At 37.4% G+C, this 13,757-nt stretch overlaps 7 protein-coding genes across 7 annotated transcripts; 5 read left to right on the top strand and 2 right to left on the bottom strand.

The window, feature by feature from the left end:
- Positions 1 to 977: 977 nt before the first annotated feature.
- Positions 978 to 1,460, top strand: COX4 (cytochrome c oxidase subunit IV; the record flags this gene model as incomplete). Its single annotated transcript, XM_062951157.1, has 1 exon — positions 978 to 1,460. One exon carries the CDS (start codon positions 978 to 980, stop codon positions 1,458 to 1,460), a length of 483 nt encoding a protein of 160 aa, XP_062808187.1.
- A 300-nt stretch (positions 1,461 to 1,760) lies between these two features.
- PRCAT00001373001 (uncharacterized protein) lies at positions 1,761 to 2,852 on the top strand (the record flags this gene model as incomplete). The annotated part of the gene is made up of 1 exon (XM_062951156.1): positions 1,761 to 2,852. One exon carries the CDS (start codon positions 1,761 to 1,763, stop codon positions 2,850 to 2,852), a length of 1,092 nt encoding a protein of 363 aa, XP_062808186.1.
- Positions 2,853 to 3,029: 177 nt separating this feature from the next.
- Positions 3,030 to 4,850, top strand: PRCAT00001372001 (uncharacterized protein; the record flags this gene model as incomplete). The annotated part of the gene is made up of 1 exon (XM_062951154.1): positions 3,030 to 4,850. One exon carries the CDS (start codon positions 3,030 to 3,032, stop codon positions 4,848 to 4,850), a length of 1,821 nt encoding a protein of 606 aa, XP_062808185.1.
- Positions 4,851 to 4,995: 145 nt separating this feature from the next.
- Positions 4,996 to 8,696, top strand: SLA1 (cytoskeletal protein-binding protein; the record flags this gene model as incomplete). Its single annotated transcript, XM_062951153.1, has 2 exons — positions 4,996 to 5,208; positions 5,274 to 8,696. 2 exons carry the CDS (start codon positions 4,996 to 4,998, stop codon positions 8,694 to 8,696), a joined length of 3,636 nt encoding a protein of 1,211 aa, XP_062808184.1.
- A 264-nt stretch (positions 8,697 to 8,960) lies between these two features.
- Positions 8,961 to 10,574, top strand: PRCAT00001370001 (mRNA (N6-adenosine)-methyltransferase; the record flags this gene model as incomplete). The annotated part of the gene is made up of 1 exon (XM_062951152.1): positions 8,961 to 10,574. The coding sequence occupies one exon, from the start codon at positions 8,961 to 8,963 to the stop codon at positions 10,572 to 10,574; it is 1,614 nt and encodes a 537-aa protein (XP_062808183.1).
- Positions 10,575 to 10,599: 25 nt separating this feature from the next.
- On the bottom strand, positions 10,600 to 11,181 carry PRCAT00001369001 (uncharacterized protein; the record flags this gene model as incomplete). Its single annotated transcript, XM_062951151.1, has 1 exon — positions 10,600 to 11,181. One exon carries the CDS (start codon positions 11,179 to 11,181, stop codon positions 10,600 to 10,602), a length of 582 nt encoding a protein of 193 aa, XP_062808182.1.
- A 167-nt stretch (positions 11,182 to 11,348) lies between these two features.
- STT3 (dolichyl-diphosphooligosaccharide--protein glycosyltransferase subunit) lies at positions 11,349 to 13,580 on the bottom strand (the record flags this gene model as incomplete). The annotated part of the gene is made up of 1 exon (XM_062951150.1): positions 11,349 to 13,580. The coding sequence occupies one exon, from the start codon at positions 13,578 to 13,580 to the stop codon at positions 11,349 to 11,351; it is 2,232 nt and encodes a 743-aa protein (XP_062808181.1).
- Between the last annotated feature and the right edge of the window lie 177 nt (positions 13,581 to 13,757).

Here is a 13,757-nt window from a genome sequence, read left to right as displayed (position 1 = left end):
ATTCCTTTTCCTACTTGAGCTCTGCCACTCCTGATTGTCGAAATAAATAATCCATAGGCGTATGCTTTAAAGCACATTCGAAGTCCTTTGTCGTTGTTTAAAGCCCATCATCAATGCTATTACCGTCTTTCTTTCTATGCTTTCAGATCATTTTATACATACCTTTTACTGTACTTGTAGTAAGAGAATTAAAAGACTTCGATGAATTTTCACGTAATTTCGCTTTTCTTCAAAGGTGCTGAGGCTTCCCTGCACATGTAATTTGCCAAAAAAATTCAATGAAAAAGTCGTGGCAACGACGAGCATTTGACGGTACAGTTATAAAAAAAGTCTTACACAGATGCTTGGTGCCCTAGCCATATACGCATGATTGATCGATCGTGCACATATCCCAAAGGAAATTTGTTTATCACGTGCCTTATTATGGACACTCTTTTCCTAAAGTAACGATTGATTTTTTTGACCAATAGAAATCGTGATTCAACTCTCCAGTAATATAAGCTAAATTAGTTTGTGTAATGATTTCTGCTATGAAAACTGATATTAAAACTTGATATTGGCAATTAAATTATACCAATAATATTCACTATAGACTAAGGTAGGTGCATGAAAGAGCCAAGTTGCTTATATAGTTGACTTGATGACTGTCTGTGAAACTTTTCCAAATCACTTGAAAAAGACACTAAATGAAGTAAGAGAAGATAGAACGAAGGATGATAAACTAGAATAACTGAAAGCTTCCTAATATCAAATGTGACATAATGACTGTGAAAAAATGACAGTGACAGAAATATTTATAATTTTAACCCAATAATTTGGTTTAAATGCAGATTTCTAGCAGTACTAAACAAATTTATACTAGGAAGTCGAGGTTATTGTAGTAAAGAGCATTGAATGTTTTTACTTCGAGTCTATCAATTGAATTGGAGTATTTGTTTCACATTGACATTATGAGAGAGATTACTAACCTTTACAGCATGCTTTCCCGTACTTTACGTGCCACAGCACATTCTGGCTTTGCAAGACAATCTTGTAGATTGTTATCAAGTGGAAAAGTTTTACGTTCAGAACATGATGTTACTACCAAGACTGCTTCGAAATTATCTGAAATTACAGGACCTGATGGATCATTGATTGGTCCAGGTGCCAAGAAAGGTACTATTCCAACTGACTTAGATCAGGCCACTGGTTTGGAAAGATTTGAAATTTTAGGTAAATTAGAAGGTATTGATGTTTTCGACATGGAGAATCCAATTTTCCAAGGTAAGGGAACGATGAAAGAACCGTTTTTAGTCCCGACCTATGTCGGTTACAGATATGTAGGATGCAGAGGTAAAGAAGGGGATGAACACAAGCCATATTGGATGAAGGTCGAAGAAGAACACCCAGCTAGATGCTGGCAATGTGGTAATGTCTTTGTTACAAAGTATTTAGGTGAACCAGGTCATCATCACCATTGATTGGCTATTCCTTATCTCAATGACATATTCTCTTTAGGAACGCTCCTGTTTTATCTTGATTTTATGTTATCTTATAGAGGCAATAATGAAGAATAAGATTGTGCTATATTTAAGGAGAATCTACGGCATATTTACTATAAAATTAATGATATGAGTCCATTTAACCGGCTTTTGTATTCCTTTTCTGTATATACTGTAGGCAGTGTGAGCGAGTAAATTTCGAAAACGAAGGATTACAAACATTAGGATATAAACTACGTATAGTATTACTTTGCAAATAATTTAAAAGCAAGAATCCCCATGAAACCTAAAGTCTTGTTTTTGGGAGACTTGAATAGATCATTGCCCGAGTTTAAGGAATTTGAATCTAATTTTGAGTGCATTGACTACACATTAACAACCGTAGAAAAATTAATTGAGGACTTCAAGACTCGATTCTCTACTATTGAAGCAATATATGGAGCTTGGTTAGGTTTATCCTTCTTGGGTGGTTTTAGGAACGAGATTTTGGAGAATGCACCAAAGTCTCTAAAAGTCATAGCTGTTTGCTCTGTTGGATTCGATAGTTATGATGGTGAGGGCATGGCAAAGAAGGATATAATTTTGACCAATGTTCCTAGCCTAGGAGCTTCCGAACCTGTTGCAGACCTAGTTTTGTACAATACCATTGCAAGCTTCAGAAATTTCAAGTTTGATCAATCCAATTTTACACCTGATCACAATCATACTGTCCATTTGAGGAAGATGTTGGATTCCAACCAGTTTGACCTGACCCTGGGTAAGATTGTCTTGGGAGATCCAAGTGGATACTCTTTTGGAGAAAAAAAAGGAGGAAGGTTTGCCCTTTCACCAAAGGGGCACAATGCACTCATAGTGGGATTTGGTAGTATTGGACAAAAAATCGGGCAGAGATTATCACAAATTGGAATGAATATCCACTACGTAAAAAGATCTAAATTAAGTGAAAAAGAAGAAAATAAATTAGGCTACGAAATCGTTTATCACAAAAGTATTATTGATGCAAAGAAAATTGCTGATTTGATAGTAATCGCGTGTCCTGGTACTCCAGAAACAAAACACCTAATCAATAGGTCCCTAATTGATTCCATGTCAAAACCATTCAGAATAATAAATATTGGTAGAGGATCCATAGTTGATGAAAAAGCACTAGTAGAGGGTCTAAAAACTGGTAAAATCCTCTTTGCAGGCTTAGATGTATTTGAAGACGAGCCCAAAGTTAATCCCGAATTATTTAATAGAGACGACGTTATATTGACACCTCACATTGGTGCTTCGACTGTCGAAAACTTTGACTTCACCGCTATCTATGCTATGAAAAACATTGAAAACATTTTGTTGCATCAGCAGAATGGCTTGAGTAGAGTGAATTAGATTCAGAAGTTCTTGTTAGGTTACTTGAAGTAATTTATGCTATGTACATGCGTCAGTTTTTAGTAGTTGCAAATTATTGATAGTTCGCAAAAAAAAAAAGAATTTAAATTCATTAGATTGTTAAAATAAATAAATACTTTAGTCTGATAGTAATATCGTCTTTGCTAATTCGACAAAATGCAAGCATCGGAGTGTAAAAAGCCTATCAAAAGAAGAGTTACTTCAAATAACAAACTAACCGCCGAAGAATTAACCAAAAAAATTCTCTTTTTACTAATCGAGAACTTGATCTCATTTGATAAAATCGAGAATCCTTTCTTTAAAAACTTCTTGAGTCATTCAGTGAACGACAATACTTCATTCCTTCCAGATGCTGAACTTTTACTGCATTTAACGACTGAGATTTATAATGACTATCAAGAATACTTCAAAAACTATTTTGCAACCCAGCCAAATATTAAGATTTCAATTAGCTGCCACAAATGGAGTCCCAGCTACGAGTTCAATCCTTATATGTTCATAAATGTACATTATATTAACGAAAGCTATCGTTTATGTGAATTATGTCTAAGCTTTTTTGAATTTAATTCAACTAATTTATCAAACTTCCTTATAAGAGACACAGTTTTAAAAAACTTTAAAAATAAAGTCAATTTTATTACCACGAATTATAAATTTGATGATAACTCCTTAGACATCTTGAAGTTTGTTACTAACGAGGATAAGATAAAGAACAAAATTTTGCCTTGCGTTCCTGAATTTTTAAATCTTTCTATGAAGGAGTTCTTAGTCGATTTAGAAAAAGCTTTAGCCCCTAGTCAACCCAATTTGAATCATATAGATGTTAACAGCTCCAGTAAGGACACTATTTCGATCTTAATTGGTAATTTCTTGGGGCAACTGTACTCGAGGATCAAAAATTTATCTCTTAGAGACATTTTGCCTCTTCCTAACGATAAAGATAATGAGCAATTTGATATCTTGAATAGCACAGCAAAAAGAAATGAGATGTCCTATTCTTTAAAATTTCTCAGGAGTGTTCTTTTTTACAAAAGTCAAATCATTGAAACATCCGAAAAAAATCAGTTAGACATCGTTGGTGATTTTGAGTGGGATCTAATTAAGTTCATCGTAGAGTTTTCAAGTCGTTTTGAAGATATAATTATAGGCTCTTATTCTAACAATGGTCCAGTTTCCCACATGATACTAAAGTGGATGAAAATTTTGATAATTCACGTCACTTCGTTTAGCAAACATCCTAGTATTGGAGAAAAGAAAGTTGATATTCCGATTGCAAATATTCTTAAAAGGTTGACAAGTTTCCATAATGACCTCGAAAATAAGTTTGATTTAGTTCTTTCAAGTTACTTACATCCATCTACAAAACGATACTTGAAGGATAATCACATTTCCAGGGTAAATTCTATGGTCGAACTGTTGAATACAGAAAGTAATTCATTTAATGTCGATGAATTTGATTCCACGAATATGGACGACATCATAATGAAGACCTTCGATTGCTCAGGCAAAGCAACTAAAGAGTGCTATAATTATGAGACTTCAGCTACAAGCGAAATCAAATATTCCCGAATGTCGAAGTATTTCTCCAAGGAAAGTGGTTCCCACATTTTACAATTCTGGAACAAAAATCATCAGAAATATTCAACCTTATCCTCGCTATCTAAGCAAACTTTATCCATTCCTCTTTCTGCAGATAGGAACTTTGGTGCCTGCAAAAGTGCCTTCCATGAATTGAAGAGGGCAAGTTATTCAAATCATTGCCCATTAGACATAGAGGCGGTTTACTTTTTACATAAGCTATCTAAGACTTATGACTTGCAATCCTTTAATCCAAAAAATTTTGACTTGGATATAGAAGATTATCGCATGGATAACAGTGAATACATCAACGTAGATGAAGAATCTGGGATATATGACGATTTAAGGCTAAATGATACTTCAGATTACATAGAACTAGCTAAGAGATCGAAAAGATAAATAATAAGTAGTGCTGAAATCAATTTCGTTGAACACCAACGATCCGTTAACACCTAACATTTCTGCTCGTACTTCTATAACCAATAGTTGCTAAGAATATTTACAACTTCGAGTAGAACCCAAGAGAGATATAGAGAGCAATACAATGCTGTCACTATATATTGGAATATATAAGGCATTGTATGATTATGAGGCTCAGGCGGATGAGGAACTCTCGATCCATGCGGATGATCTACTCTACTTATTAGAGAAATCAGATGTCGATGAATGGTGGAAGGTTAAAAAAAGAGTTGTTGCACTGGGAAACGAAGAAGTAGATGAGCCGTCTGGCTTAGTTCCATCTAATTATATTGAAGAGGTACGTTTATTTGTCGATATTTCTGCTCATTCAATTGATTATATAAAATACTAACATTTTAACAGGCACCAGTTCTTAAGACTGCTAATGCATTGTATGATTATGACAAACAAACAGAAGAAGAGTTATCGTTCAAAGAAGGGGAACAATTTTTGGTATATGATTTGAGCGACCAAGATTGGTACTTAGTTGGAGACTCATCCAAGACAGCATTTGGGTTTATCCCGTCAAATTATGTAGAGTTTGATGAAAGCAATGGACCCGTGGCGCCTCAAGTGGGCTCGCAAAATCAACAGCTGATATCGCAACCAGAATATTTCTCAATGGCGCCTCCAAAACACCCAGACCAATTGCAGGGGCCCGACAGTCCGCCTCGAACGCCTCAAAGAGAACTGCAGCCGGAACCTGTCAATAGCAGAATACCGCACAACAAAGACTTCGAGGAAGAGGCACCCCCTCCCCCAATGCCATCTAGACCTAGTGAATCAAATTTATCAACTAACGGTGCGACGAGTCCTCATGGGGTTTCACAGTATGAGGAGGAAGAAGACATTCGTGACTCACAAGAACACAATTTTGATGGCGATTTCTTTACTTGGTATCTTAATGAAGTAGACGGTCGCAAAAAGAGAGCTGTAGTATTTTCTATAGGAAAGGGATTGATAATTTTGAAGCCAAATACATCAAATCCTAAAAGATTGTCATTGAAGTCAGCGTCATCACTAGATCATGAATGGAGGATCAGAGACTTACTTGATTATAGCCATGAGAAAAAGCATTTGTTTCTTGAGTTCAAGAATCCTAAAGCGTCAATTGAATTGCATACCGGAACTAAAGATGTAGCAGAAGCTATCGTTTCTATTTTGGGCGACTTGAAAGGTGCAGAAGACGCAAGGGGTCTTAAGGAGGTTGCAAAAGCATCTCAAGCATCTACTGGGGCATCTAATCGGAAAATTGGTAGACTCGTGTACGATTTCGAGGCCCAAGGAGAAGATGAACTAGATTGTAAAGAGGGTGATGAAGTTTATATAGTAGATGAGACAAAATCTAAGGAGTGGTGGATGTGTGAGAACATTGATAACGGGCGTCAAGGAGTCATTCCTTCGTCGTATATCGAAATTATTGGAACTTCTAATTTAGAGAAATTGACTGATATGCCACAAAGAAGAAAATCATCTAAAGGTAGAGTCGTTGATAGTAACTCAAGCAATGGAAAAGGAGGAAAAGTCCGTCGTCACCACGGAAGAGATGAGCGTGAGCGTTTGAGAGAAAAAGATCGGGCAAAAAGAGAAAAAATGGCAACCTCTTCTAAAGATAATGATAAAGATCAATCATTGCCCAATTTCCACAGAGTCAGGACTTGGATAGATAGTACAGGATCTTTCAAAGTTGAAGCAGAATTTTTAGGCTGTGTCGAAGGAAAGATACATTTGCATAAAACCAATGGAGTAAAGATTGCCGTTGCTGCGACAAAATTGTCAATTGAGGATCTCGAGTATGTCGAAAAAGTGACAGGAACCTCCTTGGAGTCTTATAAAAACGAAGTTATCAAGCAAAGCACGAAAAGAGCCAAAAAATCTAGTGGTGTTTCTTCAACTCCATCTGCTACTGCTGTAATTAATGATATCGCCCCATCTCAGCCAACTAGACCGAAGGCTAGAAGCTCCGAAAGTACAAAGGAACCAGAATATGACTGGTTTGACTTCTTCCTTGCTTGCGGTATTGATATAGGGAATTGCCAGCGTTATACTTTGAATTTTAATCGTGAACAAATGGATGAAAGTATATTGGAAGATATTACGCCATCATTGTTAAGAACACTTGGTCTTAGAGAAGGTGATATTTTGAGAATAATGAAATATTTGGACAACAAGTTTGACAGAAAGAAGTCGACTGATGAGCCAAAAAACACTGGTGGCCTATTTACGGAACCAAGCGGTGAACTCAAAAAGAATAATTCATCAAATGATGTTCCAAAGGTTGATGCCAAGGCACTCCCATCACCTGAAAAACAATACCATAGCGACCTGACACAAGAAAAGAGATTTGAAGATGATGCATGGGCGGTCAAACCAGCTGCGAGATCGAACGAGGACCTTTTAAAAGTATCTTCACAACCCCAGACCCCTCAATTCACTGGATCTTTACAAGATCTTGTAAACGTTAAACCCATTGTCAATAACACTGGCAATAATGTCTTGCCAAAGGAACAAAACCCATCTGCACCATCCTTGACGCCTTCGAAAACTGGGCCAAGCATACAACAATCTGGTCAACAATATGCCGCTAAATCAGGACTGCAATTACCTTATCAGTCAACAGGTAATTTGGTTCCTGTTCAAAAGACAGGAACATTGATTCCTGTCCAAAGAACTGGTGCGCTGCTTGCGGCACAGCCAACTGGATTGGTGACCGCGCAGCCTACTGGCTTTATTCCCATAACTGCGCAACCTACCGGGTTTATACCAATTCAGCAGACTGGTGGCTTACAGCCGCAGTTTACATTTGGGATCATTCCTTTGCAAACAGGATCAACAAACTTTACAGCTCAGAAAACTGGCCCACAGCAGGCAAACACGGGGTTTGGTCCCCCACCAGTTACAAGCTTTGGACAACCTTTTCAACCAAATATTGTTCCTTTGCAAACTGGCCCAGTAACTATGCCTCAAACTACATTTGGTGAATCTTTATCATTACAAAGAACGGGCCCTCTTGTTCCTGCTCAAAGAACTGGTGGAGTGCCCCCTTCGACGTCATTTAGTAACCAACTTACAGGTCAGCCCACTGGTCCGATGGTTTCAAACCAACGTACTGGTGGAGCTGTCCCTGGAGCCTTTGTCCCTCAATCATCTTTTGGCCAACAGATTACTGGAGGCTTTAACCAACAGTCTCAAGCGACAGGGGGTTACCCCCAAAATTCATTTGGAATCCAAGCGGCAGGTGGGTACACTCAGACTTCATTTGGAGGTCAGGCAACTGGAGGTACTAATCCTTCATCTTTTATATCCCAGGTGACTGGCGGATACCCACAAAATTCGTTTGGAAACCAAGGGGCAGCTGGATATCCACAGACTTCTTTTGGTGGTCAAGCAAGTGGAGGTTTTCCCCAGACGAATTTCGGCCCAGGCGCGACACCTCTTGCTAATGGATTCCCGCAGACTACTTTTGGTGTGTCTCAGCAGCCAACTATGAATAGTTTTAACTCTTTTCCTCAGCAGCAAAATTCATATGGCTCATTTGCACCACAACCACCAAATATGAATCAAATAACCGGAATGTTCCAAAATACAAGTATCGGGGGCCAACCACCACAATATCTGCAAATGCCTCAGACTTCTTTTGGACAACCTCAATTCGATGGGTTCAGTCAACCTTTACAGTCTCAGCCAACTGGTGCTGGTTTTGGAAATGCACCTTTACAACCTCAGCAGACTGGAAAAAGAGCCAACTTGCAAGCTGCGACTCCTGATAACCCTTTTGGTTTTTAATATCTTGTTCTTATCTCTTCTGGCTAGCTAATACTAGAATGGCCTTGAATGTTTTTGCTTTTTGTTTGTTCTTCGCCAAATATTATTTGTTATATTATAAATGTCCGAATCTAGATGTAAAATTTTTTTTGCAGTAAAAAAATGTGTTGAGAAATCTTTGTTTCACTTTACCTCGTTACACATTTTACAGCCCATATATAATATAGTACATAATATCTTTTATAATATTACAAATGATATTGTAATTTGAATTTCTCTAAAATAATGCTTTTTCAGGTAGAAGATTTCAAGCCCTTGGTCATATTTTTAATCAAAAACTATGAAGATCTTTTTTCATCACCCATTAATGGTAATATCGATAAGATCTCCCATATTTTCAACTATTATTGCAAGTCAAAAGAAGTCAAGAAGGCTGAGACTATACCTCATTTTTCAAGAGAGAATTTTATCTGTTATATAGAACAATTAAACGAAATATGTGGTGCATTGAATATTAGCGGAGACATGAAAGATGAGAGGCCATTCAGAGCTGCCAAAATCACTTGGGTCAATTTGCCAACCTTACTATTGCTACATGATAGATTAAATGGACTTACAGCAAAAGAAATCAAATTTCAAAGTTCAAAAATGATAACAGAAGAGGATCTTAAGAAAAAACCAGATCGTCTTCTCCTCGACTTCTTAGAGAAACCTTTGTTTTCGGAAATCAAAGTCGACTTCACTAATGGTGCCGTTATAGATAATGGATTTAACGTAAGTTTTTCTCTATTGAATGATATCTTGAAGAAACCTTCATCAAGAGACCACCTTGCAAAGCAAAAAGCTGCTTTAAAGGTATCCAGGAAACGCTTCTCTGAGATCTGTAACGACACTAGTCACAACAGTACACTTTCGAGTATTTGTTTCAATAAGAAGGACTACTGTCAACAAGGGACGAGAAATGCTTTCCCAAGCGATCAGACGATTCAGCAAAAGTTGAATCTGCTTCAACATTTGATGTCTCGGGAAATCTTTAAGTGTAGTCAAACAAAAGTTCATTATTTACCTGTGTTGAATAATAATACTGATATGAATTTGGGTGATTGTTCTTACCTTGATACTTGTCATAAAATGAAAGCCTGTCGGTATTTACATTATTACACCTTAAAGCCACCTCATTTACAAGACAAAGTCTCTAAGGAAGAGCAAGCATCAAACTATGAATATACTATAGGAGAATGTTTCACAGAATATTGCAGAGAACAAATACCTGCGCAGTGGATCAACTGCGACGTCAGATATCTTCCTTTTCTGATCCTAGGAAAGTTTGCAGTCATTATTTCTGATCCCGCTTGGGATATACATATGTCATTACCATATGGAACGTGTAAAGATTTCGAGTTGCTCTCCTTACCGATGCATGAATTGCAGGATGAAGGAATCATTTTGCTTTGGGTCACAGGAAGATCTATCGAAATAGGACGCAAGGCCCTCCTGAAGTGGGGATATAAATGTTCGGATGAAATGATATGGGTTAAATTGAACCAGTTAAAAAGAACAATTGTAACAGGAAGAACTGGACACTGGCTCAATCATTCAAAGGAGCATTTGCTAGTTGGAATCAAGGGTAACCCTTATTGGTTAAACAGAAAGATAGATACGGATGTAATTGTAAGTGGGACACGAGAAACTTCACGAAAGCCTGATGAAGTTTACGATATCGTAGAAAGAATAGTTGGGAAGCACTCAAGAAAATTGGAAATTTTTGGTAGAGACCACAACATAAGACCAGGGTGGTTGACGATCGGGAATCAGTTGCAAGGAACGTATATTTACGAACAAGATGTGAAATCGAAGTACGATCACTATAAATCTCAAAGTTCTAACCACAAGGTATAAGTCGCCAACACTTTAAGTGAGACTATCATTGTCCATGTGCAGCCTTTTCTCTTAGCTTCAAGTCTCTAATTAAAACTCCAACCCTATTATCCATAGATTTTTTTAAGTCCAATCTGTAACCGAGCCAAAATGCAAGCTCAAAAACGACAAAATAGGGTGCTAATACTACAGCCTGCAAAAGATTGTCCAATAACGCAGGAGCACGCTTTTCATAAACAAAATGCCCATAAAATTGCGCCAACCACGAAAGAACGTGGAGTGATACGCAAGTGTAAATAAAATGAGTTTTAGTGAATTCTTCTGACGAAGTACCTAAGTCAAGGTAAACCAGCTTGAGTAAATATGCAACAGAAAGTAAAAAAACAGCACTTGGAGTTCCAAGTTTCCAATCTAATGCAATATAGTATAAGCCATAGGTTAACGCTAGTAACGAGCCCAAATTAATATACGGGTAAAAGTTACCGAAAAGTTCCACTGGTGACAAGATGCCAATCGCTGTTATTAAAATCACGGGAATGCAGCAAACATGAATAGAAACATTTTTATGATTATTGTGATAAGACCGATAAAATACTAAATGTCCCTCTAAATCAAGTAACGCAGTCATTTTGAATCCTAAATATGTATTACTATTAATAATCTTATTTGCAGACAGCGCTCAAGTTATATATACCAGAAAGACTGTATATAAAGCACTCATATGATGCTCTTATGATCATTTTCGTTCCCCGCGGACTCCAAATACGTGCTATATATATTGCTAAATATAAAGCTTTATTCCCTTAACGGTAAATTTGGTCTTTTGACAATTCTCTTTCTCTTTGAAGGACTCAGCAGTTGTTTTTCGAATGCACTAGCTTGATGTAAATCTCTACCAACATTGTCAAGATTCTTCACCTTATATATTCTTACGATCCAATTTTGGGTCGTATATGCCTCCTCAAGAACACTTAAATCAGGAGGGTTAGTAGCAGGAATCTGTTGGTTCCTCACTCTATCAACGCCATCACGGCCATTGAATAATTCAGCAAATCTATAGTAGCTCATTTTATACATCAAGCTGTTTCTCATAGCTTTTGAAGCTTGAGCGTCAACCTTATATTCACCTGCATCTGAAAAGAAATCCCTTTCATGTATTTCATCGGGCCAGATCCCTTCAGCAATCCTTACCATCCACAAAAATTTGTTGATGTCATCACCTGAATAAGCCAATAAGCCTCCAAATATAACCAACACGTAATCGACATCATGTTGTCTTAGTATCTTGTATGCAACGTCCTCTGAAGAACACATAGCTTTCCCGACTGTAGCTATGTGAGTGTTGTTCCAAGTGTTATTATCTACCAAAGTTGTACGATCGGCCATTCCTCCAATTTGATATCCATAATCCCACCATGACATAACTTTGGAATCCTCTGGAGTATTCATCCTTAGCCAGTAATAAGCTTCTCTATAGTCATCTATGATTGTTTGGGAACCATCAGGACCCCTTGAAGCTAAAACAACCGAAGGTGATGAATACGCATTCGATGTTACCCAAGTACAATGACAAACAAAGTAAAATAGGTAAAAGACAAAAGACAAAACAACAACCAACTTGGAAAGTACTTTGAATACAGGAAATTTAATAGCTTCTTTAGAGGCTTTCTTAGGCTTGTCATTAGCTGGATTTGATTTGAAATTAAAAAGATCAACAATATTGAGATAGACGTCGAACAAAGTGGATAATGCAATAGCAGCCGAAACACAGATAATAGGCGTCAATGTTAACATAAGTCTCACCATGACACCGGCAAAGTAAGAACATAAAACACCATAAATGATGACAAAAACATGCTCATCTTTCAATTCCTGAAAGCAAAAGTATACTCCAGCCGGGAAAAGCCATATAAGCAAATTTGTGTCAAAGAAAAAAGCTGGCCATGCGGTCGGCTGATGTTCTGACACGGATGCTATAATTGGAATATGTATCTTAGCGTAATTGGTGTCCCATAAGGAGTAAAAACGTCCTGTCCAGGGTGCAATCCAACCCAACGCAGTTAAAAGGGATAAGGCACCCACTCCAAGTGCCGTTACGATGAACACAGATATAGCCAAAAAAGTTCTGAATTGATCAGATGGAACCTTTGATCTAACATAATCACCAAACGCAACCAACTGTATTAATCCAAATACACCTAGAGCAGCCATATGGTCATTTGAGCGTATTGGTAGGAAGCCAACAAAAGGTATTTGCATTGATGCCAACGTTCCTAAGGAATACCATGTAGTATAAGCCGTATATAATCTGGGATTATAACGGCCCATAATTATTAAAACAAAAGCATGCAATGGAATCAAATTTGTTATGAAAACATATCCTCCCCAGGCTGAAACCATGTAAAAATAGAGTAAAGCTGTTAAGGTTGCATAGAAGACCGATCCTATTTTCATAGATTTTATCCAAAAGTAAAAAGTTGCCATCAATAAGGTAATTGCAATTGCCTCATTATCATATGACCCTGCAACTGATCTGGAAATATAACCAGGAGCAATGCCCATGAATATCGCTGCCAACAAACCCGCATTGGAATCTTTCATTTCCTTCGTGAAAAAATATGTGAATATAGCAGTTATGCCTGAAAACGCAGGAGCAAGTAAGACACATATGTTTCTAATGTCGACGGGCAAAGAGAACCAGTTTCTCAAAGTGTGCCAAATAACACCTGAGGTAACCATCAATCCAGGATATAATGTTCCACCTGTTACTCTTCCCAATGGATACCAAGTCCGGTCATCAAACCAATTCAAAAACTCATAAAATGAGTGAGTGACGAGATACTTTGTAGCTCTGAAATTGAACCATGGATCGAATTCGTGTATGATACTTTCAAATCTTATTACAGAAAACAATCTCGATGAAATTGCAGCGCCAGCGATAGAAATAAATATAATTACTTGTAGCAATAGACGAATTGTCTCAACATTGATGCCCAACACCTTGATTTGAGGCTTCAGTACTGTCATTTTGAGTAAAGTGTCAAGCTATCAACTCAAGTCGATTCTTGGCCGACTAATATTCCAAACACGGTGTTTTATTTCGCTAGGTGAAAAATCCATTGCGTATATGCACACCATATAAAAAATGCACAAACAGAGAAGCTGCAATAGCTCAACTTAATCTATATAATTCTTGCACCAGTT

The sequence above is a fragment of the Priceomyces carsonii genome, assembly GCF_900007245.1.
Source record: "Priceomyces carsonii strain CBS4050 genome assembly, scaffold: Debaryomyces_carsonii_scaffold_1, whole genome shotgun sequence".
Classification (NCBI taxonomy): Eukaryota; Fungi; Ascomycota; class Pichiomycetes; order Serinales; family Debaryomycetaceae; genus Priceomyces; species Priceomyces carsonii.
The sequence above is the reverse complement of the archived record's forward strand: the minus strand, read 5'-3'. Positions and strand labels throughout refer to the sequence as shown.